Genomic DNA, 27,042 nt, shown 5'->3' with positions numbered 1-27,042 from the left:
TAGATCGCATACAAATATTTGAACAAAAAAAAAAAAAAAAAGTAAAGTGGAAAAAAATACTTCACACAAAATCAACTTCAAGTTGGAACTGGAGTAAATTACGTGGATCGTCACTCTAGTTTGTCAAAACTACATGTCACTCTTCACTGTTTGCTTACACATTTGGCACTAAAATGAATGTTAAATAATTATATTGACTATTACACCTTGTATCTAAAGAAACCCAATGGCCTCATCTCCTTTTTTGTTTAATAAAAGCAATATTATATAATAATTAAACAAAATACACACACCGACACACGAGATTTCTATAAATTCTATGGAATCTTCGTGCTTTCATTAAACTAATTAAATCAACTTTTACCTCTAATTTCAATTGTTTTTATGTTTCTAGATGGATAAATTCTAGTTTATCCAAATGCTTGATGAGCAAGCTGACTTTTGTTGGTTCAACTCAAGTTAACCTCTCCTTTTCCCTCCCATTTTAGACATTCATTTATATAACATCTGAGCTAGTTACACTCGTAACACCTTATGTGGCTTTTATTCCGTTGGACCGTTCATCATCCTTACCTTTCCTAACCTCGGATCTCTACCTCAACCATGCCCAAAGTCTTTCTGGATTGAACTCCCACAACAGCAATGCTCTCATTTGTGGTATTTAACCTTCCATTTCCATATCTTGATGAATTTTCATAGTACTAATCGGATTTCACCCATTTAATATTCTTTATCGAAAACAAAAATCTTTGCTGCTTGTATTGTAAATGATTTTGAGAAACAAACCTGGCTTTCCAATTGCCTAGGTCTGATCAATCTTGTCCTTCTATTGTTTATCAAATTCTTTCTGGATCGATATGTTAACCTCCTATTCTTGATGTTGAGTGATAATTGGCCTCTTCTTCGTCTACACATTTTAGGAAAGGTCCCGGGTATGGCTTCCTATACAATTGGCCATCGATCATTTCATATCGCAACGCCTTGATTTTGATTTTCCTAGCCATTTGTGCATCCCCAGGTAACTCCCCTCTAACTAGATATGCCATTAAAATAGGGTTCATCCAAAAATCTCTGTCTTCCTCAATTGTGGTCACCTCATCACAGTTGATGGAGGGGGCTGTTAGCACTTCTACTTTGACCTTTGCTAGTTGTTCAAAAGCTACCGGTGCTCGTTTGCTCTATGCGTCCACTTTCCTGGTTTGACCTCTCGAGATATGGGTTAGCTTGAAAGAGATGAATAAGGTGACTGTCACGAGCCCCAACCCGTACCCCGGTTCGGGCGGTGTTTATTATTTGGCAGCGGAAAAATCACCAGGACCGGGTGTCAGGAAAATTTATCAAAGTTTCAAAACACCGGATTTTCATTTCATAAACTGTGGGGTAAACCCCGTATTTACAGAAAGGAATTTCTCTGGGAATCCTTTATTTACAGAAAACACGTTTTATTTCAGGTTTACATAGCCACTTATTTAAGCTGAAGTGTTTCACGGCACTTTTCCTTTCTTCACAGTAAATCACCTGAAACGCGTTTTAAAAACATTTTGTCAGTTAAAAATACTGGTGACTTCATTCAATTGTTTAAAGAAAACACATTGTTATAATTTTCAACGTTAAGGTAGCGTTCGTTTCATGGAATGGAATGGAATTAGGAAGTTTTTCTTTGTAAAATTGATCTTGGTTGGGGGATGGAGGAATTTGAAATCCCATGAATTTCTTTAATCAATGAAATTTGTGACTATTTTAACATTCCATTCCATTCCTTCATTAGAGTGAAGGATTTCTAAGGAATGTTGAAATAGTTACAAATTTCATTGATTAAAGAAATTCATGGGATTTCAAATTCCTCCCTCCCCCAACCAAGATCAATTTTACAAAGAAAAACTTCCTAATTCCATTCCATTCCATTCCATGAAACGAACGCTATCTAAGGGTTTTTACAAGTGCATGACCTATAAAGGAATTAAATAACCGCAGGTTGTGTTTTTTTTCTTTCACCCCTTCTGAATTGCAATGGGCTTGTAACTTGTGGGCTGGGCTCTTGGGTCACAACACAATCAAATGACCAAAAATACTCAAAGAATTCAAAAGATTCAAAATTTATTGTTTTAAAAATACCAGGACCCAATACACATATAAGATTTCTAATTCCTACATGCATGCCATGAGATTAGATAGCAATAAACCAATAAAAAACATACACAAACGAAATTCAAAATTTATATAAATAAAAGATATACTCCGGTATCAGTTTTGAAAAATGATTGTTAAACTACTAGTATTAAACTGCTTTATTATTTTTAAGCATGTATCTCAAGAAATCGTTTGAAGGGAACTCTAGAAGCAAAAGAGGAAACTTAGAGGTGGAACCCGTTAAAGATTGTTAAGTTCGAACTCACCTGTCTGTATCATCTTGATATTTGCTAGCTTTTTTTAGTTTCCATTGTAAGTTTGTAAAAATAATAAAGTACTTCTGTCGTAAAGTATGGTATCAGTTAGTCACGTTAACACCTTAAGGTGAGATGTGACATAAAACTCGGGATTTAGAAAGATTAAATCTGTAGTGCTATATGGTTCATAATTTATAAACAATTCTTCAGGAGAATTTTGAGTCACTGAGTTTTTTTCTACATAGTGGTAAGTAATCATGTTGGAACAAAATCATGAAGGATCAGAAACTCGAAACAAGTACATGAAGAAAGGATCGCACGTGGAGGCATTGAAAGCAGAGAGACATAGAAGCCAGGTGGTCACGTGCGATTCTGCGTTCCATACAACCTTCTCATGAGTTTGCATCTGTCGTACGATCCTTAATCATTCTATGTTTAATATTATACTTCCAATCCATTATACTTGCTGATTATAAAATTAATACTATATTTTATACAAATAAAAAGAAAAGTTCGTTTATTATTTAGTTGATTGAATGCAACAACGGTAGATTTATAATGTATATAAATTTGTTGATGGCGTATTGGCTAGTGACACTAAATATTTATCATTATTAAAGTGGTTTAAGTTTAAGTCTCATAAAATAGACAATATATGAATTTTAAAAGTAGATTTTACAAAAAGTGTGTTTTCGCCGCTAAAAGAGTTTATATAATATGTTTGCATGCGACTATGCGTATATGATTTTTTTTTGAGAGGATTGAATGCTATACAAGACTATACGGAGTGGGAAGCTTTGAAAATGGACGGGAAGTGCCATGTGACAGCCACGTCAGCACCTGTCAAATAATGGTGTGGTGTCAAAAAGGGCGGATTGGGTTGGGGCGTGAAAGAGTGGCGAGGAGTGATACGTTGTAACATAGTGTTATTGAAAATACTCGTGATGTCATCCGTTTTTTTTTTAACATGATGTCCGCGTTATTTGTTTGCTTATCTCTCTGGTGGCTTCCTAATTTTTATAGGATAAAAATCCTTTTAATCATAACCTAAACACACACACACATCCCAACATAGAAGGTGGTAAGGATCTGTTGAGATTTTATAATGTGGGTAACCAACAGACATATGAGCTAGCAGCCTAGCAAGCTACAAATGTTTCTTCTCCCATCAAACTGTATCCTTTCCTGAGTTCCATGGATGGGATTTTGTCTTGTATTAAAAAAAAACGTATAACTTCAAAATAAATAATAACTTAATTTAATATGTTCGAATGATAATCATAAACATGACATTTTCATTTTAGTCGTCTGTGAAGATAATATTTCAGACGATAGATATGTTGTAAATTAACATTAGCAGCTTTTATTATTTAATATTCCATTTGATGTATAACTATTTCTGAATTATTAATTTCCATCATTTTCATATAATTACATGCAATTATTAGTTATTGATTAATAGATAAAATATAATTATATGTTTTGACACTTGCATGTTATATATGGAGCTGAAACATGCATAGCTGGTTTTTTGGGTTGACATGAGGGTGCAAGACAAGTATTAATGATCCTGGGCTATGGGCTTGTTTGAACCATGGAATGTGGATGGATGGTTGGTACCATACATGAATTAAAATCGTGGGGTCTATTTTTATTGTTTTCTCTAGACATTTTTTTAAACTTAATTATGCCAGTATCGCCTCCAAACTAGTTGTTTTCTAGTTGAATGCAATAATTGAATATGTATGTGTTGTGTATACTGGCCCATTATTAGCATAGATAAGGTGTACAAGTTAATTTAAACCTCCCAATAGAGTTACAATTTAGAATTATTCAAGTTTCGCAATATATAAAACAGAAAAGTAAGTTTGTACTTTTTTAGGATGGTGGATTTGATTTGACAATTTAAAGAAACATGATGTAAAAAAAAGGTAAAGAAAATGGTTGATTAGTGTGTGTGTGTTATATTGATGCACAATGAGTGCAAAAGTTGGAAAATCTACTTTAGAATTTTGATTAGGTGCAAAAGTAGAGTTTTGCATGTGCGCCATCATGCACCCTTATGCTTTATTTTGACTTCAGCAGGATACTTCATTGGACCCTAGTTTCTCCTTAATTCCAAAGAAAATGATCCAACCTTTATTTTCTTCCATATATAATTCTATTCTATTTTTGTTTTCAATCTTAAACGTTACCTCCTTGTCAAATAGAGTTCGACACTTTGTCCAGTTTTAAACACTCTTCAATTACCACCACCTGACCGAATTATTATATAAATTAAGGTTGCAATTTGAGCGATACTTAGCTATTCGTGCTCCCTAAGTTTAATGTGGGAGAAGGACGCGCCATATAGAAGATAGTTAACAATATTCTATGCGAGTAAATAAATCAACTCTGATCAGAAATTAGATACATTTTGGAGAATATGGAATACGAGAAATGCTAAGGTTTTTGAAAATTGTTTTATCCCGATGTCAAAGACTGTGGAGGCCGTCAAAGAAGAAGCTTTTCTTTGGATAAGAAATCGATCGAGAAATTTAAATCTGAAATGGGAGAACTGGGTGGCGTTTGATTTGGTTAATTTGATGTAATAGGGTTCGGTTTTATGTTTTCTTTGTCGTTTGTTTGTTTTGTTCTCAGGTTCTTGTTGGCTCTTTAGATTTATATATAAAGTAATTTTGCCGTTCAAAAAAAAAAAAACATTGAAGTAGTTTAAATGTTCCTTAGGCCACCCGGGGCGGTCACCTTTTAGCCGTGACATATATAACGAGTTATAGAAAACAAAACACCGCCGCCACCATCGAGTTTAACGCGTCAATTTTTTTACGCGTAAAATTATCACGCGTGAAGAATGGTACGTGTTGTTCGATTCATTGGGTTGTGAGGGTTTATTGTTGGGTGTTGTGAGTAACGGGATTTGGGCATGTTCGATGACATGACGGAACTTGATTGGATGTTTTGAGTGAGTGATGAGTGATGACCACCCCTACCTCACTTAGGTTGTATGTGTTTGTATATATTGAGTATGATGATATGTATCATCTGTATGCCAGCATATAATACAAGTATTAGTTATTAATATTCCCTAAAATCTTGATTAAATTATCTACAGTCACTCTTTATGGATAGATACCCTTGATTATCCTACTACTTAGTAGTTTGGTTTAAAATGGATCAGTACTATAAAACTATAAAGCATACATGCTTAAAATTAAATCAAACATTAATGCATGAAAGTAATTATTGTGTTTATATATAATATGTTAATATAATGCAAAAAAAGAGCATAATCAACTTCAAAATGAATTAGTAAGTTGTAACCCATAATTTCTCCACAAACCATTTGACACGTAATTAAATCAGTAAATATGTCCTTTTTTTTAAAAAAAAGGTAAATATTTTACCCTCCATTGTTTTGACGAGAAAGCACGGTTAAAGAGATGAAGAATAAATGGAACCATATATGTTGTTGATACAAATTGATAACAAAATTCATACCTAATTAAAGAGAGGCCGAAACAATTAATGTTTATTACAAGAAATATTGAAAAGGTTACATTAATTAACTTAACTAATTAGATCTTCCTAATCTTCCTTAAATCAGTTGTTTCAAAGACAGGCAGTTCTTGTGTGTAAGCAGCAGTTGCAATCTCCAACTCAAACAGATCGTCTTCATCATCGTCTTCCATAAAACTCTTGTAATTCTTGGTGTAGTTCTTCTCCGCAAACCACCGTCTCTCATACGAATCACGTTCATGGGTTGATTTTCGATCCAGAATAACAGTATCGGTTTCAGGATAAAACCTAACAGACCTTTTCACACTACTACTGCTATGCTGCTTCTTGCTCATACAAGACCTTGAAAAGGAAGTGCAGCTGTCCTGCTGTTTAATGGACCGTGATTTCTTCAACGATCTGAAGTTCTGCATGGACTCTTCCATCTTGGCTTTCTTCGAAGAAGAAGAAGAAGAAGAAGCGAAGAGAGAGTAAATAAATGCAGAAATCTTACTACCTGGTGAGATGGGCTGTTTGACTTTCTTCAGATCACCGTAGATCTTCATGGCTCTGAGCCTCGTCGACTTCATAAACTTTACTTCACTCTTTTTATCGATAGAAACTGCATCTCGAGAGACGGTGAAGGAGTTGGGTAAGGATCTGTAGGTTGAGGGAGTCTCAGTTGTTTCAGACATGGTGGCTCCACTGCTACTTGAATCCGAACTGAAGTACTTTCGAGAAACATGATCACGGTTGTTGTTGTTGGATTGAGTCTCCATCCAGTGGTCGATCATGATGGCTCGTCGGAGACTAGGGATCCGTTCATCTTCGTTTATCAAATGCGGCTGGATTTTACTGCTCCGCTTTGGCTGATCAGAAGAAGAAGCAAAAAACATAAGGTCATGATCATAATCATGAACTTGTTGTTGTTGGTTTAAGGTGTCGTCGTTGGTTTCGTCAATGGAGCGGAGAATGGAGTCCAGGAGAGAGGAGGAGAAGGACGGAGTTTTCCTCCGATGCAGTGGTGGTGGTGGCGGTGGTTGTTGATACCTAGAACTTCTCTCCGGCATATTCATCTACTAATTAATAAGATGTTTTGAGTTATGTTTGATAAAAAATAAGACACACGGATTGGAATGTGAAGGTCGAAGAGAGAGATGTTATGATTGATGCGTTAATGGTGGTGAGAAAAGCCAAATGGTGCGGCTTCGATTTTGGGGAGTGAGGGTGAAGGGGAGATAGATATAGTAATATATAGTGGGAAAACCAAGCAAGCCAGACAATTGCAATTACAATTACAATTACAAGCGTGGGGTGGGGGTGTGGTTTCTGAGCAGCAACCTCAAAAGCCCAAACTGTTAAGAGACAAATATTGCTGTCACTATTAAAGAATCTCTGCCTCTCTTGTTCACTCTTTATTCTTGTCTACCTCTACTCAGTAATATTACACTTTTGGCCCCCCCTCTCTTTATTTTCTCTATAACTTGTATCGTAGTACCTTAGTCCTAGTCCTGACCAATCTAATGATACCATGTCAAACTTACTACAAAATATCTTATCATTACAAAACGCTGGTGGTGTCTATCTTAAATACCTTAGAACCATATATCTTACTCTTTTACTTTACTTTACTAACCAATCACACACACCCATGAACCTTAAACTCATTAAACATCTCAACCCTCAACCCTTACCCTTGTGGCTTAACTTACCCGAATAACTTACCCTCAACCCCTACCCTAGGGGGATGACAGCGGTGTTACCCACCCGTGATGTGTCCGGGCCCCCTAACATCAAAACATTTTTATTAAATTATATTTTTATGTTTTAAACTATTTAGAGATGGCTTAAACTTTAAATGTTATGGATCTAATTTAATAACCACCGATAGATGATTCATTAAATCTATGAAAAAAAGCATATATACCATTTATATCCATGCCTTGTTAAAATTTTATATAAAGTTAATTACTATTTTGGTCCCGCTAGTTTGATAAAAATTGCGAGTTTAGTCTAATAGTTTATTTGTTACACTTACAATCCAATAGTTTTAGAGTTTCTTTCAATTTCAATGCACACTACTAACACCGTTAAATTTTTCTATTAAGTTCATTTAAATTGACGATATTACCTATGCACTTTAATATGCATGTAATGCCCACCTTATTTTAACTAAAAACAATATACAAGTAATTCTTTGAACCACCCCCACCCTTACCCTCATCGTCATCCTAAGGCATTTGTCCAGCAAACACCACCTCTACTTGGTCATCGTCAGACTTCCCACCAACACAAATTCCGGCCACCAGCAACATCACCACCACTGTGAATACAGGTAACTACCCTTTCATCCCCCTTCTCGTCTTCTTGGTCCCCATTAACCATCACCACCACTGCAAATACATGTAACCATCCTTTAATCCCCCTTCCCGTCTTCTTGTTCCCCATTAACCATCACCACCTTCGTGCACCCCATTTTATCCTCTTCACCAACAATCAAATATCAACTTACACCACCATTGGTCGACAGTAGCTCTATGACCTTCTTTATGCCCTAGACCACTGGTCTATATCTGCAATCCTTGATTCATACTATCGCTTACCTTGTTGTCCTGACTTGGTCCTAATTCTAGTTAAATCAAAGGCAAGTAATCAAAATAAGTTGGAAGAGAACCACCAGACTAACTTTTAAACAAATCCAAATTTAACAAGCCAGACCAGCTCCAACTTTCCTCCTTCTTTGTGGGCTTTAGAACTTTGCCTAGAATATGGATTATTGGAACGATGGTAAGGGAGGAATGGCGAGATAGGTCAGATGAGTGAGGAAGAGAAAACCAGATATGATGGTGGTGCACTGTGATGAAGAAGGTTTAGAGGCGATGGTGTTGATGTTTTGGAGGTTGTCGTCGAATAATTAGATGTGTAACAGAGGTAATAGGATTTAAAAGTGTTAATAATAAAAGTTAATTATTATTATTTTATATTAAGCCACACGGGTAACAATGTCATTTATATTAACTTAGCTGAAAATGAAAATGTCTGAGAGTTTTAGTGGTATGGACTGAAATTGAAACAAACCTTAAAACTATTAGACTGGAACCGTAATTTCATTAAACCACAACGACTAAAATAGTAATTTACTCTTTTAAATGACTTTCATCTTATATCACACAAATACAAGAGATGGAAGTTAAAGAAAGTTTTGAATTTTTAGCAATAACTACCAATGAACAAGAAAGGGCACCTCAAATTATTAAGCATTCACTCGGTATTTAGATTCGACACAAAGTGAAAATTGGATGATTATACCTGAGAGACAACTGATGCTTCTTTAAAGTATCATGTTGTACTAAGTTTTAAATGTGCGAGGAAGTATGACTTGCCTTACGCTTTGGTCTAGACCTTGACAACGATTAGTCATTGCAATAGCATGTATTGGTGTTAGGTGACCAATTTGTGAAGGATGAAGTTATAAGAACAATACTCAATATCTTCTGTTCATATATAATATGTATTGTGAACTTAATCAGCTTAGTATTGTTTTTTTTAATGTTATTATACATTATTAGAGAATTTATGTAAGTTATATTATTATATGTTACTACTGTATCTTTTGTTGTTATTTATGTTTTTATTATACTTTTATTATATATTATATATTATATATTTGTTACTAATAATAATGGTAGAAGTAGTAGTAATGATTAAAATAGTAATTGTCAATAGACAAAAATAAAAACACAAAGATTAAAAAAGTCAGTTCGACGTGACATTCAGGAATAGCAATGTAGGATGTTTAAATAACACATAGGGGGTTGTATATTCTTACCTAGCTACTATACAATAACCCTGCGTTTTTATAATATGTTAATCCATTTAGGCATCTAATCACGACAAACATTAACATGTTTTCAAACTTTTTTTCAGGAAAGGACAACTTGCTTTTACTGAATCAATAAAATTAGAAATAAAAAGGTAAACCATCAAAATTTTGAATTAAGGAAAAAATAAGAAGAAAAGGACATAAAATAGCATGTTCATGTTATACGCTTTTTATATCGTTTTGGTGTTATCTTGTAGATAACCGAATCAACTTATTCCGCCGATTTGAGCAGTGGAAAGTAAGGGTGTAAGGAGTGGTTAAACACTTTGGAGTGGTAAACCAAAAAACCGACCAATTAGAGCGCGCCATGTCAATCAGTCAAAAATGTTTAAACTTTGCTGAAAAGTGTTGGCAATGGTTTAAACATTTGGTGAATTGGTAAACTTTTTAAATAAAAAAAAAGAAAAAAAATGTGATTGGTTGAGATTGGAATGGACCCCACCCCATACCCCCTCTCTCTTTCCTTTCTCCTTTCCCGCATCGGTAAAGCTTCACCGATTTTATACCCATTTCGTCAAACACTTCATGTGGCAAAAGGTTGGCAACGGTTTGCCACACTTTACCGAATCGGTAAAGTGGCTTTACCGAAAGCCACACCGAACACCCTAAGGGGACTAGTGAATATATTTGGGTTCCAGTTGTAATACTAATAATGGTAATAACACATATGTACTTTTATATAAATAAGATACTTGTATAAGGGTGCGGGGCACTACCGTGATGAGCCTCCGGGTTCAAATGATGGCGCGATACATTGCCCCATGTTATTTCATCCCGGCCAAGTGATGGATTGGCGGGTTCACTATCATGGAGAAAAAGTAGAGAAGTAAATGTCAGGTGGGGGAATTTCTTAGGAAGCGACACGGGTTCAAGTGATAAACCTAGAACACCGCCCCGACTCGTTGATCACTTAAACGTAGGAGATGAGGTACATAGCTTGATTGGTTGGTGGATCAAGTGGGTTCAAGTAGTTGATACTCGTCTCCCCTAACCATTTATTCTATCTTTTATCTTTAACACAATAAATAAATAAGCAAACCACAATTAGCAGCAATTGGCATTAGAATTATGAGAAAAGGGGTAAACAGGAAGGAAGGAAGATACGTAGGTTGATAAACTAAAGCAATAGCTTAAAGATAACTCTTAAACTTTTAGGTTTAGAAAGTTTGTTGCAGCAAATTATGATTAATATCGTATTAGAAATAAAGTGTGGGTGGTTGTTATTGCAATACAATATAGAAAAGGGTGCATTGGCAATGGTAGATGCCAGCAAGTGGCAAGTACAAAACTTATGATGAAGTGAAGTGGGGTGGGGTGGGGTGGGGTGGGGTGGCCATCCATCTACAAACGCTCCAACCCAGATTTATTTCTTAAATAACTTAGGATGGGATCGACTAAGAATGATTTCGAGAAAACTTTTCAATCAACAGGAAACTAAATCCAGAAAACGCATTTTGCATTCTTTAGTTTTCTACCTTATAACAACAATTCTAAACATTTCTTGGACTTTTCCTTTATAAACTTGATATAAGAGTTTTTTAAACTTTTCCAGCTCACCTCTTAATCACGAGCTATAGATAGTGACAGCTACTACCCATTGTGGTCTTTCCCGCCTCTTATCGTCATCTTTTCACCTATGAACATGAAGCAAAACCCATATTCAACACACAAAACAACCGGCTGGCCTTGACACGGCATCTGCAGGGAGGGCTCATCCCCCACGTGGAGATATGCTAGCATGAAGGAGACAAAAAGTGCAAGAGGAAGGTTTATTTAACTCTCACGTCAGGCTGATGTTCAATCGTAAAGTTTATTTAGAGTTAACTTTACCGTTTAGTTAAAAAAAAAAGTGATACGCTATTACACTACAATGCATTTTAGCATGGTTAACTTTGCTATCACGGGGCAATCCAATAAGCATCATCATCATCATAAGCTTTACCGTTATATATATATATTGTTAAAGCAGTTTGAATTTAATAATCCAAACTACGACGTATTGGTCGATAATAATACATTGACCAATTATATATTCTTATGTTCCCCTTAAAGTCAAAGGGGAACATAACTAATCTGCATCGTTGGATCAGCCTAAGATTTAATCTTGACCGTCATAAATCAGAAAAAAGCGGGGAGGTTTTTTCTGGATTCCTTTTGACCTACTAACCCGATTTTAATGGGAAGATTACTGGCCACGATTCTCTTGTAAAAACTAAAAACAACAATTAAAAAGAAACTTCCATCCACGTTCTAACTTATAAAAACAACAATAAAGACAAAAATAAAACTTCATTAAATGCAACCTGCAAAAATAAATCACACTAGAAAAATTAACCATTGTTAGTAAACTGTTTAAAAAAAAGACTTTTGTACAATTGTATGTAAAAATAAGTGAAAAAAAAAACAAACCTATATACTAAACAGAAAAAAAAATAGCATGTACAATTGTATGTAAAAATAAGTGAAAAAAACAAACCTATATACTAAACAGAAAAAAAAAAACATATCTATTTATATCAAATTACATACTTAGTTATATCAATTCAAATCTGTAAATAGAAGAGTGTGCATTATTTAATCAACTACAAAGAGTCATTATAAAATATAAACGTATAACTAGGTAGTTTTGCTATGATATATAATTTTATTTGGTTAACTTGCGTTTAGATATTAACAATTGAATCTCCACTTTTTACCTGCATTGTTTATCATGTGATCAAATAATAAAATTTAAAAAAAATAATAATATGCAGTTAGCGAAATATTAGGTATTTTTACCATGTTTGCAACTGCTGATTTAAATTCCCACCAGTTTTCAGTTGATAGACAAAGAAACTGTCATGTAGTGGGCAAGTGGGGTACGTTGAAACTGCCAATTACAACCTATATATAAGAAGCAGCACAATTAATTTTTCTATAATAAAATAGGTTATCAAAGTTTAAGCAAATGGAGCAGATAAAGATGAAAGCAACAGATCTAAATTCCAAGGTATTTTAACTAATCAAATGTTTTAATACATGTACCTTCTAATTTGAAAGTTTCGTTTCACGCTAGGTTGAGCCAGAGAAGGGCGTTGCAACTAACGAGAGTGTTCCGACCCACACCCGTTTTCCATCCGTTTGAGATCCGACTTACACCGTGACCTGAAGTGAAGGTTAATATATTTAAAATATATTGTTAGTAACTTAGTAGTGAGTTTGATTTTTTCTCATGTTTTTTTTTTTTTGAAACGCACAGAAAGATGATAACAGAGTTGAGACACTTGAATACGGGATGATTTCGAGATCTTGCAAACCTGACTTACACCTTGAACTGAAATGCAGTTTAAATTGTTTATCATACATATGTTAGTATTGAGCTTATTTTGTTCTCATGTATTAAATATCGTGTGGTACAGGAAGATGATATAAGTGTTGAGATCATCAAATACAACCCGTTTTTCAGTCCTTACAAATCTATCTTAGACCGTGAAATCAGCGAAGAGGTAACGTATTTGCGTTTTTCATTGCAGCATGCAATTACACTGTTATTTCAAACTCAATTCTATAGCAAATCTATAAAGACACTTCATATTAAAATATTTCTATAAATGACTAAAACACTTCATCTAAAAACAAATAGTTTATAAAAAACAAAATACTTCTTTTTAAACAACATTTTCTAAAAAAATACAAATACTTATCTGTAAAACATAGAGCTACTTTGTATGTTTTACTAATCTAACAGTTCAATATTTGAAACACTTACTAGCTCTTTGTTTATATATGTATAAAAATGCTTTATATAAACCCTAAATGTTATTGACAAGTTTTTTTATATTAGTTTTGTAGACTTGCAATATGTAGCAAAAGGTCACATGCGCTAAAGAATTGGAAATGGAGATGGGGCAAAGTCATAGACGTTACGGTTCAGATGATCACTGGAAGGAGGATAATGTGTATAACACAGCAGATTCGGTTGTATCTCTTATAAGAACCACTAAAACTCCTCGGGTTTCAGTGCAAAGCAAACAATAAATTGTTCTTGCGTTTGATGCTTAAAAGTTCACTATATTCTGAAATGTCATGGTTTGTTTAAAAGACGTAACTGTTTAAGTTAATCAACGTATCATTTATTCTTTTACAATAACTAAACACCAAATCGATCCAGACTTCAAATCATAAAATTGACAACATATTCACTTACATGTTCGCAAACATTCAGTTCGGCTCCAACATTGAGCTTATTCTGCTTCATAGATCGAGCAAAGCAACAGATTCTTTAAAACTCCAAATTTGGATTCAAGCTTTACGTCTCTACTCCATTCCCGATTCCGTGCATAAACTCCGATATACCTAACTTCACTATAACAAATTGCTAATCAAAATCAACTAATTAAAACCCTAGAAACAGAAATTTGTGCGAACTTGATTACTTACCGGGGTACGGATCTGATTTGAAAGAATAATTAGCGAAAAATGTATTCCATTAGAAAAGAAGCAGTGAATCCACGCCACTTTGTTTCAGTGTTTTGGTTAAGTGGAGAGTTGAAAGGGGATTTAGGGTTTTGGAGAAGTGGATTACATTGAATATCTAGGTTCAAGTTGTGTTTGGGTCCATTCAACTAAAGCCGTCTTTAACAATACAACATTTCATTTAATTATTATATTTTTTCACCTTTAATTATTATATTTTTGTTTTTTTTTTGAACGGCCAACAGAATCAATCCCGAGCATTCTCGGGGCACCCACAGGACAAACGGAGTACTCCGAGAGTAACCTGAGTCCACCACCAATTCCGAAGAAAACCCGGTAACCCCACCCGCCCGTAGACACGATAGTGAAATTACCGGTAAAACCCGTTTGGCTCAAGGATCCAACCTAGGTTTCCCTGGGTCTTCTATCATTGTCCACCAGGGCCTCACTCTGCACCAAGTAGGAGTTAAACCTGCATCTCTCAAGAGAAATGCAAACTCTTCACCACTTGATCTAGAGATCATTGACATTATATTTTTGTTTTCCACCGATTATAATTATAATATAGATAGGAAGCATTTCATTTCTTTAAAGATAATCGATTTAACTTCATTGTTATTAAATAATTTATTAAAACAAACATACTATGAAATTCTATTGTTTTTATTTAAACTTTATTAGTTTATTAATTTAATTATGATAAAACATTAAAATTGGTTGTTTTACCGTCGTTTTACATGCAGTTGTACCAATGGATAGGAAGTGTTACACATGCGTCCCATGTAACTTGATATTATATAAATATAATATGTTCGACTAAAGAATATATAGGTTTATAAATTAAAATACTAGATTTTAGGAGAACATAGTTGGCCACCAAATGTTTTGTTTTTAAATCGGTGAATATGTTTGTTGAGTTTGAATGTTATTAATTTCCATCAAATGTTTACTAAATAACAACGTTTAGAATGCATAGAATAAAATACTTATATCATTATACCCTTAGGGCACTCGGTGTGATTGCGTGGACCGAGCTCGGGGAGTCCTTTTGCCAAGCGGTGATTCATACCGGGTGTTTGAATGGGGAGTGGGGAGTAGGAGAGAAGGTGTTTTTTCGGTGAGTATACACCGAAGATGAAGAAGAACAAAGGGAGGAGAGAGAGCCAATGAATTTTTTTATTTTTTTAATTGAGTGGGCGTTTGAATCATACCTAGTGTTTGAGTAGAAAATGGGGAGTGAAGGGGGAGTTGACATGACTTTATATCATTGGGTAAAGAAAACTCAAACACCCTAACTCACCCCAACCATACCATCCACCCTTAATATACCCCGTCCACCGGACGGGTATAGAACTAGTTTGACCAATGACACTCCTAAAATTCACTTTTTGCTGTAGGGGCAATCCAATAAGCATCATCATCATCATAAACTTACACTTGATTTAAGCTCATACAAAACTATGTTTCCTCATTTCGTCCACAATCATCCTTGTGAGTTGTAAGAGAAAGCAAGTAAAAATCAAGTGTAAATCTATGATGATTATACGCGTGGCGTGAGATATTCTTGACAACGAAAGTATAAGTTATGAGAATTATTGATTAGATTGTCATTATGGATTATTATCAACCATTAGGTCATAGTTTAGAATGTTTTAAATATAAATAAAAATTATACTTCAAAATTAAAAAATAAATAAAAATTTGTCAACACAACACAAACACTTAGAACACGACAGATGCCTCAAAATTACCAACTCCAACAAAAAGCATAGAGACCAAAACATTTAGTTTGGTGGTATGTATGATTGCCTTTCATGTGATGATGCCTTAAAGGTCAAAGCTTGAATTTCTTTCTTTTCTGCATCCTCCAAAGTAATTTAGCAAAATTCGTGGAGGTTAAAAACTCATGTTTTTATGTGGTCTGCTAGCTACACTTTTTAAAATCATGTTAATATATAATCACTTGTTTACAGAAACATCTAAAAAACCTATTTGTGTTTTAAAAGACACCATAATCAGATGATCTTCTCAAACCTATTTGTGTTTTACAGAAACATCTAAAAAACCTATTTGTGTTTTAAAATCATGTTAATATATAATCACTTGTTTTAATAGCAGGTGGTTTTCCCCACTCATGACCTCCACAACTGGATCCTCCTGCAATTCTGGTAAACCGTCAATTCAACTGCCCCAATCTCCCCTAATTTTAGGGTTTCAAGAGGTTAAATATAGAATGATGAGCGCAAGAAGGAAATCTGAAGTGGAGTTCTCTTTGACGACGGTTCCCCCAATCTCTTGTAATTGGCGATTTGTGCAAATTTTTCCGGTCTCAAAACATCCCCTGTTTCGGTTGAAAAGTTAGCCAGATGCTATGTGTCTAATCTTTTAAACGAGGCATACATTGTCATTGAAACTTCAAATATTCTGCATCCTTCTAATGTTCTTATTTTTGGTTATGTCAGAGTTGTGTGTTTGAAAGATGGGTTGTATATGTATCGAAAATGGTGGGTAAAGGGGCTACACCTGATTTTAATTTGTGGTGAAGATTTTAATTTGGGTTTTGGGAGGGTGGTTCATGAATCTATTGTGAAGGCAGGTTTGGAATGGAATTTGTTTGTGCGTGTAAGGCGTTGATGTTTATGTAAGTGAAATGTGGGGTCTTGAATGTTGCACGCAAGTTGTTCGATGAAATGCCTGTGACAGTTAAATCCTCCAACCGGTACAATTTGTCATGTGTATGTTCTTCCAAACTCTGTTATTACATTTCACAACTCTGTAATCGTTCATCATATAACTTTGATGTTTAATTTTGTTTGCTTATTGCTGTTTGAAATCAAGTTCATGATTGTAGGTGATTTTTTATGTTTAATCAAAGTCAATATCAAAAGCTTGAAAGAGAATGAACTGGTTTGTCTAAGGGCTCATATATGCTTTTGGAACCAAACAAAGAGGGGCGCATGTCTCTTGACACAGCTTTAGAACGGTTAGCTTTTACTTTTCTTCTTTCTTTTTCATTCTTTCTTGTGTTAAATTGCTTTTCTATTTTTATTTTTACAATTTTATATAGACAATTGTTATTCAAAAATATGAATGTTTTAAGTTGTTAATATTAGTTGTTGTTCAATGAACACTACAGATCATATTTTTGGAAACAGTTTGTAATGATCGCTAGATAATTGAAAGAAATATCCGACTCAAGATTCAACAGAGTCCCGATGCTGATGAGTATGCTTACTTTATAAAACCATCTTATTTTTCAATTGAAGGTGTATATATATGGACCATCTTTATATATTCTTTAACATGCCAAATGTTGAAGCTCGGTATAAGGACTTTAAACGCCGGCTTGATAATTACGAGAAGGTAGTAAATTCTTTTAAACAAATTTGTTTGTGACATATAAATTATTTATTATTTTGATTTAAATTATTTTTACCTAATGTTGACTAGGTTTATGCGCCGATTAATGACGTGATATATATGGTTAGTGGCCATGGGGCCAGATACAAGTAAGTATCAAGTAAGTATTTCCTGTTTACCCCGTTTTTTTTTTCTTAATTTAAGCGACACACTAAAGTTAGCATAATTTCATAATATCACCATATTTTTCCTGAAAAATTATTCTGGTGAACAATAGTGGTTATCTTCTCGGGCAAATTGTATATTCTTGGTAGGTGATCAAAGCTATGTTATCTTTTTTTTAGTTTTTAAGCAACGGTTATGATGAGTCTGTTAACATCATCTTAAATAATAAACTAGAGTTAATACTCTGCATTAATATAAATTTACTTTGTCGCAGGTGAAGACGCATTTGACACCTTGCAAATTTTGCTTACCAGGCTCGGTGAGAGTCGCGATAATGTGAGAGCAAGAATTGGTGGTGACACTCCCTTAAGGTTTATTTTGTTCTCAAGCCTAAGTAATTAGTTTTTGCGACAACTGATTATCTGATTATTACAAGTTCAAACAGCATAAAAGCCCATTATATTTCGTATCCACACAACCCCTAGATGTCAAATTATAGTAGTTTTTTTTTTATTACAAACAACCCATTGTTCTTGTAAAAATGCAAAGAAAAGAAAAAACAGACCAGTAAGCTTACTATAAGGATGACCAAAATTAGACCAAAGTTATTAATTTCTTTTAACAGTTTATTAAAAATAGAGTTTATTTGTAACAAAAAAACAAATATTGAAAGTAAATAATTAATTCAGTTGTTGCAAATACAAGTTCGGCATTTTAAGCAAAGTCAAAGTATGCATTTTGTATGTATAACATGTTGGAGCCAGTTATTATTGAGCTTGAACGACAACGTGCACCTGTCGTAGTTGTATCTCATCAGGTCAGACAATGCAGCCACAAAATTTTACCTCCACAAATGACTAAAAAGAGTTAAAAAAACCTAAAAAGGAATTGGGTCGAACGGGTTTGTAAAGTGTATTTTTAATACATATTTTTGTATAATATAAATTTCGAAATCATTTTTAGGGCATTCATTATTTTAAAAAGCAAACTCCTTGTACAAGGCTCCGGCATGCGCGGCCGCGCAGGGTTTACGCAGGCCCGAGTTGGCTGGACACCCTCTTTATTAACATCTTTAAAGAAATTGGAAATAAAGAGTTTTTTGGGTAGATCTGACCCGACTCGAATGTAAATGACGCTTTGCCCAACTCATTCATTGAAAGATTTGTTCTATGCAAACATGAATTTTAATGGGATTTGTGCATTGCAGGCTGTTCTAAGAGAATTATGTGTCAAATTTGCTGATAGGCCATTGAAAGAAATTCCACACATAGAGGTAACCAACAAATCATTAGATCAATCATTTTAGTTTTAGTTTTGTAACCTTAGAAAACACCGTTAATGCGTTCAAGTATTGGGGATTTCAAATGCCACACCATATGATAATCGAGATACAAATGGGAGTGACTGGTGTGCAGGAGAAATAGTACAAACTCATGGATTGATAATCATGGAAACCAAGAAATGAATTCTTAGTTTGAAGGAATTTTGGGAATATGTAATTCAAGTAACATTTGTTAATGGAAGGATCTCGTATATTCATGAAGGTGCTGAATTTCTTGCAAGGATCACAACTGATGAATGGGTTAGCTTATAGGTTAGCTTTTTATGTCACATTAGTTCATATAATTGTGTAATCTGACTCTGTTTTATATCTTTATATTCATTCATTCATGTTATATTACATTAATGTACGTAACCTGTAACCCGTCCAACGGACGGGTATTAAACTAGTTATTGTAGGTTAAAATATAATTCAAGATTTGAGAATTAATCTAGATTAAAGCTAATTCAACTTAAAATCTAATTTATATAGTTTTGTTTATTTATTTATATAGTTTTCTAGTTATCGGTTTATTAGAGATCATATGTTTACCTACTTAGCTTATTTGATGATTAAAATAGATTTTAAGTTGGGTTATAACTAAGATGAGTATGTGATATATAAAATAGAGTTTAAGTTGGGTTATAATTAGCATGAGTACGATACAAATTAGATTATTAGGGTTATTGTGAGTACGATACAAATTAGATGATTAGGGTTATTGTAATTTGTATATGTGTACTGTATAAATAGATAGTTAAAGTTATTATAATTTGTGCATTCCATTTTAGGAAAATTAGATTTTTATAATCTTAACATATTTCTCGGCAACATCGAAGTAAAGAAATGTTTTGTGTCAGTGATAATTTTTAACTTATTTTTCCTCAACGATCTGATGCTAACTAAAAGTTAATCCAATTAGGTTTTGCTGACGTTGAGTGCCGCATAAGTAGTCCACATCATCAAAACTATGACTTATTTGCCAATAAGCGGTCCATGTCAAAAAACCTTTGATAAAACCATTTATAATATACATTTTTTCACACAGTTAAAAGTAGATAAAAAATACATTGTGTATTCGGCTCGATTTCACACAATGGAACGTAGATAAAAAAGCGTACCAAGTTCGGTTCGATTTCACACGACGAAACGTAGATAAAAAAATACGTCGTCATGTAGATAAAATCTTTTAGAATATATATATATATATATATATATATATATATATATATATATATATATATATATATATATATATATAGCTTTTCACACAATGAAACGCAAATAAAAAAATATGTAGTGAGATTGGCTCGATTTTAGTCAACGAACGGGGATATTAACTTCGTCTTGACGTAGATAAAATCTTTTAGAATATATGACTCTTCAAACAACGAAACGTAGAAAAAAATACATCGTGAGTTCGGTTTGATTTCACACAATAAAATGTAGATAAAAAAAATATGAGGTGATGTTTGTTGGGAATCATCGGTGTACAATTTTTAATTTTAAATAAAATGTTATTTTAGTAATTCTTGATTGCTATCTTATTAATTACAAAGAGCAATCGTGTACAACTAAAACCGTCAAACCCATTCCAGTGATCCAATTACAATTCGTTAAAACTATTACACAACCATAGGGGGTTTTCGGGCAACTAACCGAGATCCCGAATCAACTCATTGACACGTATCTTGAAACCCAATATCGTGACCTGAGAACTCCTTCACGGTTAAAGTCACACCGATCAAAACAGAAAGTCAAACCTGGTCAAGCCCGGTTTTCCGGCGGCACAAGCTTTGGTGTGAGGCGGTGTGCCGCAGGTGGCCGATGTGGTGCGACGGGATTCTGGTGAGGCACGACGGTTTGGCGGCGGAGGGGGCGGTCCAGCGATCTTCGGGCAACGGAGGGAGGCGGTCTAGCGGTGGAGGTGGGTCGAAGATGGAGGGGTGGTCCAATTATCATTAAGCCTTGTCGTATAAGAGTTTTTTTATTATAAATTTACGATTTATTTTTTGTTGTTGATTACAAAAGGGCACAAGAAAAAATGTTGATAACTCTGAGATTCAGTGTTGTAATTAATGTTGTCGGTCATGTATATAACTTATGTGTCTACGCTCTAACCTAGTAGAGCATCAACAACGGATCGAAGCTCACAGAGTGTCACAATGGAACATTTTAACAAAAAACCGACGAATTAACATACTTCACACGAACCTATCTTTCTCCTTCCCATTAGCCCATTGTAAATGCTCTTACGATGAGATATCCAACTACTTTCAACAATGCGTCTAACTTGCTAAGTTTAAGTGTAACTAACTTTGAGCTTTAAAAAAAAACCTTTAACCCTATATAATGGGGCGTGTCACATGTTTAATCTACGATTTTCATTAGTTATAACACACATCTATATAATAACACGTCATATTTATTAAATCGGTTTGTCCAACTAGATTTGATGTCATTGAATGAAAAGTTTAGGTGGTGGATAGATGGGTGGGGGAGGAGCCTGATCATAAGACTGTGGGGTATGGTGGGACTTGGGTTGGGCTTGGGTTGGGGCATGAGTTGACACGTAGAATGGAAGCCCCCCTCACCGCCTAGTAACGTGTCCGCAAGGTATGGCGGGACGTGGGTTGGGCTTGGGTTGGGTACACCGCGTGACATATTATTAAAAATTCAAACTTTCAAAATGTTCAAAATGGCCCGCTATGACATGGCGGGGTAAGCGAATAAGAGCCAGCCAGCTAGCATGTCACTCCCGCCCTACGCCCGGCTTGAAACCCAAGCCCCAAGGGCCACGCCCCAACCCAAGCCCACCTATGGTGGTGGCTTAGGCGTTTTCCCCCAACCCACGTCCCAACCCAAGCCCCATACCCATTTAAGAACAACTCAACATTGTAATTTCAAACAACGTCACCGACCGGTTCAAAGCTAAGTTTGGGTGGTCCACTTTAATTTAAGAAGGTGATCACTTTATTTATCTTTGTAAATGAATAAAAATATATGAGTAAATTGTCAAAATCATCCCTAAGGTTTGGACATATTTATCAATTTCATCCAACAATTTTTTTATACCATTTTGTCCTTCACTTTTGAGATTTTTCTGTTATTTCATCCAAATGTCTAATTTAGGTTGTTTGTTCTGTCACATATTTGGATAAAAATGGCAAAAACTCACAAACCTCAGGGACGATTTTAACAAAAAAGTTAGATGTTTGGATGAAAATGACAAAAAATCCAAAAAGTGAAGAACAATATGGTAAAAAAAAGTTATTTTGAATAAAATTGACAAACATAACCAAACTTCAGGAACAATTTTGACAATTTAATCAAAATATTATTATTTCAAACTTATATAAAAAACTAATTAATACCTTAACATTATCTTTTACATTTATTTCGCACCTCCAAATCGGGTTGAGGAGGAGGTTTCAAACGCCATTTCCACGTCATGAAAAAGAAACCAATAAATAAAATCCACGTTGGCGAATCTGAAGGGAAAGTAAACACGAGTATTTTGCTCTGTCTGTTCTGTTCTGTTTATAAAAATAAAAATAAACCTCCCCAAATCCCTCCTCCTCTACGATCTCTTTCCTTCCTTCCTTCCAATTGATTTCAGTTTTCGGTTAAATCACATACTGCAACAAATCTGTACGGAGAACGACCACAATGGACGGTGGAGGTCGTGGTGGCGTATACAATCCGAGAACCGTCGAAGAAGTTTACAGAGATTTTCAAGGCCGTCGTAACGGCTTGATAAAAGCTCTCACAACCGGTGTGCTGAACATCTTTCCTTTGTTTTCCTTTTATTTATATCTTATTTAATCGTGCTCGTTTTAGTTTTCATGAAGTTAGGGTTTCTGTATAGCGTTGAATTCTGCATTCTGATAATGTTCCTATCTGTGCAGATGTTGAACGGTTTTATCGGCAATGCGATCCAGGTATGTTTTGTGCGTATGTTTTATTAATTGAATTGTGTAGAAAATACATCTTTAAATTGGATAATATATCAGTATATGTTTCTGTTGTTCCAAAGTTTGGCTGTGTATCTTCAAAACAATTAGTTTCTGATTTAATACAGTTAATAATGCTTTGAGATACAACATATAATAGCTAAATAATCTGTTAGTAAGTGAATGGTTGGAGTATCGAATCAGAAGAGTGGGTTTGATTGATTCATAACAAATATACTGATATGGAAGATTGTTGGGTGATGTAGTCTCGTTAGTGGTAGCCGACCCTAATGGGTTCTATGCGGGCTTGAGCCTAACTTGGGGATTAAGTTACTAGTCTCTATATTGATAGTATTGTACTTGTAATTTTTGGAGCCCCTGATTAATAATTTGCCTAGTTGCAGTATAGTGGACGAGGTCACACCGACCGAACCACTTTAAATCTTCGTGTTCGTTTTACAAGTACTAGAAAGTATTCCTTTTATTAATGCAAGTAACCAGAATGTATTCTTTTTATTATATTTGTAGTTGTGGCCTATGCAGTTAATGTGGTAAAATATCGGATATCGGTCAAGGACCGATATTTGAAATATAGGTTATCTCGGTGAGAGATATGTGGGATATATGTAATTTTAATATAATGCAGAATTTATATATATAGCAATTTAACACCAATAATTCAGTGATATATCAGTGATATATCGGTCAAATATCGGTGATATCGGTCAAATATCGGCCAATATTTCCGGTAATATCGGTACCGATATTTGACACCGATATTTTACTAAGGGACCGATATAACCGATATATCACCAATATTAACTGCATAGGTTGTGGCTATAAATCGTTTTTGTTAATTTTAATCTGTATTTTTTCATACAAAAGTGTGATAACTTTTATCAAATAATGTGTAAAGTAGATGTAGAACAAGATTACATATTGTCTTAAATCTTCATATATAATATAGAAGTTAATACTCAAACTCATTTCACTTTTACCTGCCAATCAAAAATGATAATGGAATGTCATCTCCCATTGCATTATCTTGCTCCATTCCAATACCCCGTCAATTTCAGTTCTTTTTCATTCCATTGCAGCCAACCAAACAAACCCTAAAAGAATGATAATAAAACGGAGAAATGTTAGAAGAGCAACTAAACTATACAAAGTTATTGTTTTTGTTTTTTAATCTTATCAGGTTCATCGCCATATATGTAACGTACACTCAGGTTCCTTTTAGGTCAACTGCCTTATCGTTCTTAGTTTTTAGTTTTAAAATTGTTTGTACATTGTAATAATTGATATTTCAGAGAAAGAAAACCTTTGCCTGTATGGGTTCCCTAGTGAACAATGGGAAGTTAACTTACCAGCAGAAGAGGTGCCCCCAGAGCTCCCTGAACCTGCATTAGGAATTAACTTTGCACGCGATGGAATGCCTGAAAATGATTGGCTGTCTCTCGTTGCTGTTCATAGTGATGCATGGTTGCTTTCTGTGGCTTATTATTTTGGTGCAAGATTTGGTTTTGACAAATCAGACAGGTATATCTTTTTTTTATATACGGATGTGTAAAAAAGTGGAAAAAACAAACCATTTTGAAAAAGGGAAAAGTGCATTAGTTAGCAACATGTTATAATAATAAACGAACTATTACGAAAATTATTTATTATAAAAAACTAAATCCAAATTTAAGTATATCATTATTAAAAACAAATGTTTTGTTGGGGTTCAGTTTCTTGTTGGTCGGATTCTTACAATAGATTTGAATTTCGTGCTTTTGCAGTTCAGTATGTTATGTTTTACATTCCAGCCGTTAGATTGGGATGAAATGAATAACATACTTTTTAATTGATACTTTTAGTTTATAAACTCCACAGACCGAATATTTTTTGTTTGATTTTGGTTTTAGGCAAAAACTATCTAACACGCACACTAGTCAGTTCTGTTATCTTTCTTGTGAGTAATGGTTTCATTTTCTAATGCAGGAAACGTCTCTTCAATATGATAAATGATCTCCCAACTATCTTTGAGGTTGTGGCCGGATATTGCAAGAAACAGACCATCTCTAATCATAGCAGCACTAAATCCAAGTCAAACACAAAAGGGGTAAAAAGCTCACTTCTATATAGTTTAATTTACTAGAATTATCTGTTCATGCATTTTAGTAATTCAACTGTTGTCCCTTCACCACAATCTTAATTTCCAGTTCGGCTTCAGTAACTATCAGTCAGTCATTCATGCATGTTAGCACTTAGCAGTTTTTTTTTGTTATCCTATTAGTTTGAGACACGCTAATGCCTAAGAGTAATCATAACTTCAACTTGATTAAGTAAAGTTATTATAAATTTTGTATGCCAATACCTTAAAAAATGTATGGGTTCACTTATATTTAGGGCTGCAAACGAGCTGAAAACGAACTGAACGTTGAGCGGACAGTTCGTGAACCGTTCGGCGGGAAGTTCGTTTATGTTCGTTCGTTTAACAAACGAACGAACATGAACAAAAAATTTCGTTCGATTAGTTAAATGAACGAACATGAACAGAGGTCTCGTTCGTTCAATTGTGTTCGTGAACATTCGGTAAGGTGTTCGTGAACGCGTTCATGAACATTCATTCAGTTGCGTTCATTTATGTTCGTATGTTTGGGTTTTAATTAAAGATTTTTGTACTTTCACATATTTTATCTATACGTTTTATATTATTAGACTTTTATTTATTTTATTACCCTAACAATTAAATTAAGAAACCCTATTTCACATTGTTTATGCATCATTTCTCTTTCCTTTCTCATTATTTACATCTACGAATGCGATCGAGCTCCATTCCACAATAAGGGATTTATGTTCCAGTGCTACTCTCTGGGCTATCCACCTTTATCATTCGTTGCGTTCGCCAAATATATTTGCGTTCGTTTGTGTTCGTGAACTGTTCGTGAACATGCTCATTTCCTTAATGAACGAACACGAACATAAAATCTCGTTCGTTAAGTGTTCATGAACCGTTCGCGAACACATTTATTTCCTTAACGAACGAACATGAACAAGGCCTTGTTCGTGTTCGTTCAGTTCGTTTACAGCTCTACTTATATTGTTATGACAGAAGGCTAATGTATACACTTAAAAAGCATTTCACTTCCTTAAGGGGGTGTTTGTTCAAAAATTGTATTAGAAGAATCGGACATGTGTTTGGTTGGCAGGAAATGAAATTAGAGTTCATGGTAGTAATAGTAATAACTATAATAGTAATAGCAATAAGTATAATAAATTATTTTTAATACCTGATTAATAATTGTATTATTTTCATATAATTAAATTACTCCATCAATGCAGAGAGGATCTGAATCCCAGATGAAATACACAAAGATGCAAGGAAAAGAGGATGAAGAAGATGATGAATTGGAGTATGAAGATGAAGATGAACATGGAGATACGTTATGCGGAGCTTGTGGAGAGAATTATGCATCTGATGAATTCTGGATCTGCTGTGATATATGTGAGAGGTGGTTTCATGGCAAGTGTGTGAAAATTACACCTGCAAGAGCTGAACACATCAAACAGTACAAGTGTCCTTCATGTAGTAGCAATAAGCGAGCACGTCCATGATTGCAGTCAGTCAGTCTCTCCTATTTAACCATCTGATATGATTTTGAGACTTGGTAAGCTTCTAGTATGATCCACCGACTTGTTAGACTCGTTGAGACCTACTTCATGATAACATTTGTTCATCTATCTTTTTCATACTCTTTTTAAGTTAGAAGTTTTGCATGTTATGTTTGTGTTAAGTCATTGTAGTTTCAATCTGTTTCTAAAGCTTTGAAGTTATGCTTAGTACTGGGCTTGGGCTTGGGCTGAAAACCAGATTCATGGAGAAACCAGACCAAGGACTGGACCCGTTTGTTTAGCCTTGGTTGGCCAGTTTGTAAATTGGAACTATCTTGTGGTTGTGGATAGTGTGATGTGAGGTTCATGAAATTCTTCCATGGGAATGATTTTATTTTTCAAATACAAAAAAAAATCTTCTTGTGA

General features: G+C 34.5%; 2 protein-coding genes and 2 long non-coding RNA genes across 8 annotated transcripts; 2 read left to right on the top strand and 2 right to left on the bottom strand.

Moving 5' to 3' along the window:
* Positions 1–5,962: 5,962 nt before the first annotated feature.
* On the bottom strand, positions 5,963–6,952 carry LOC110883619 (protein BIG GRAIN 1-like A). The gene has a single exon (XM_022131340.1). It carries the CDS (start codon positions 6,950–6,952, stop codon positions 5,963–5,965), a length of 990 nt encoding a protein of 329 aa, XP_021987032.1.
* A 5,376-nt stretch (positions 6,953–12,328) lies between these two features.
* Positions 12,329–14,298, bottom strand: LOC110883735. The gene is made up of 4 exons (XR_002560599.2): positions 14,185–14,298; positions 13,952–14,109; positions 12,790–12,909; positions 12,329–12,648 (listed from the first exon to the last, which is right to left on the bottom strand). It is a non-coding gene; the product is annotated as an uncharacterized LOC110883735 (long non-coding RNA).
* A 2,000-nt stretch (positions 14,299–16,298) lies between these two features.
* Positions 16,299–19,432, top strand: LOC110886989. 5 transcript variants are annotated; one of them, XR_002563095.2, is made up of 7 exons: positions 16,299–16,724; positions 16,817–16,955; positions 17,072–17,203; positions 17,357–17,583; positions 17,671–17,740; positions 18,020–18,116; positions 18,953–19,432. It is a non-coding gene; the product is annotated as an uncharacterized LOC110886989 (long non-coding RNA). The 5 variants fall into 5 exon arrangements; XR_004870110.1 differs by having other exon boundaries at positions 16,299–16,955; positions 17,487–17,583; XR_002563091.2 differs by having other exon boundaries at positions 16,299–16,955.
* A 3,135-nt stretch (positions 19,433–22,567) lies between these two features.
* Positions 22,568–26,814, top strand: LOC110886988 (PHD finger protein ALFIN-LIKE 4). Its single transcript, XM_022134878.2, has 5 exons — positions 22,568–22,841; positions 22,975–23,007; positions 24,330–24,558; positions 25,003–25,123; positions 26,347–26,814. Exons 1-5 carry the CDS (start codon positions 22,736–22,738, stop codon positions 26,617–26,619), a joined length of 762 nt encoding a protein of 253 aa, XP_021990570.1. The 5' UTR covers positions 22,568–22,735; the 3' UTR covers positions 26,620–26,814.
* Positions 26,815–27,042: the final 228 nt, after the last annotated feature.

This window comes from Helianthus annuus, chromosome 10 (assembly GCF_002127325.2).
Source record: "Helianthus annuus cultivar XRQ/B chromosome 10, HanXRQr2.0-SUNRISE, whole genome shotgun sequence".
Classification (NCBI taxonomy): Eukaryota; Viridiplantae; Streptophyta; class Magnoliopsida; order Asterales; family Asteraceae; genus Helianthus; species Helianthus annuus.
The sequence above is the reverse complement of the archived record's forward strand: the minus strand, read 5'-3'. Positions and strand labels throughout refer to the sequence as shown.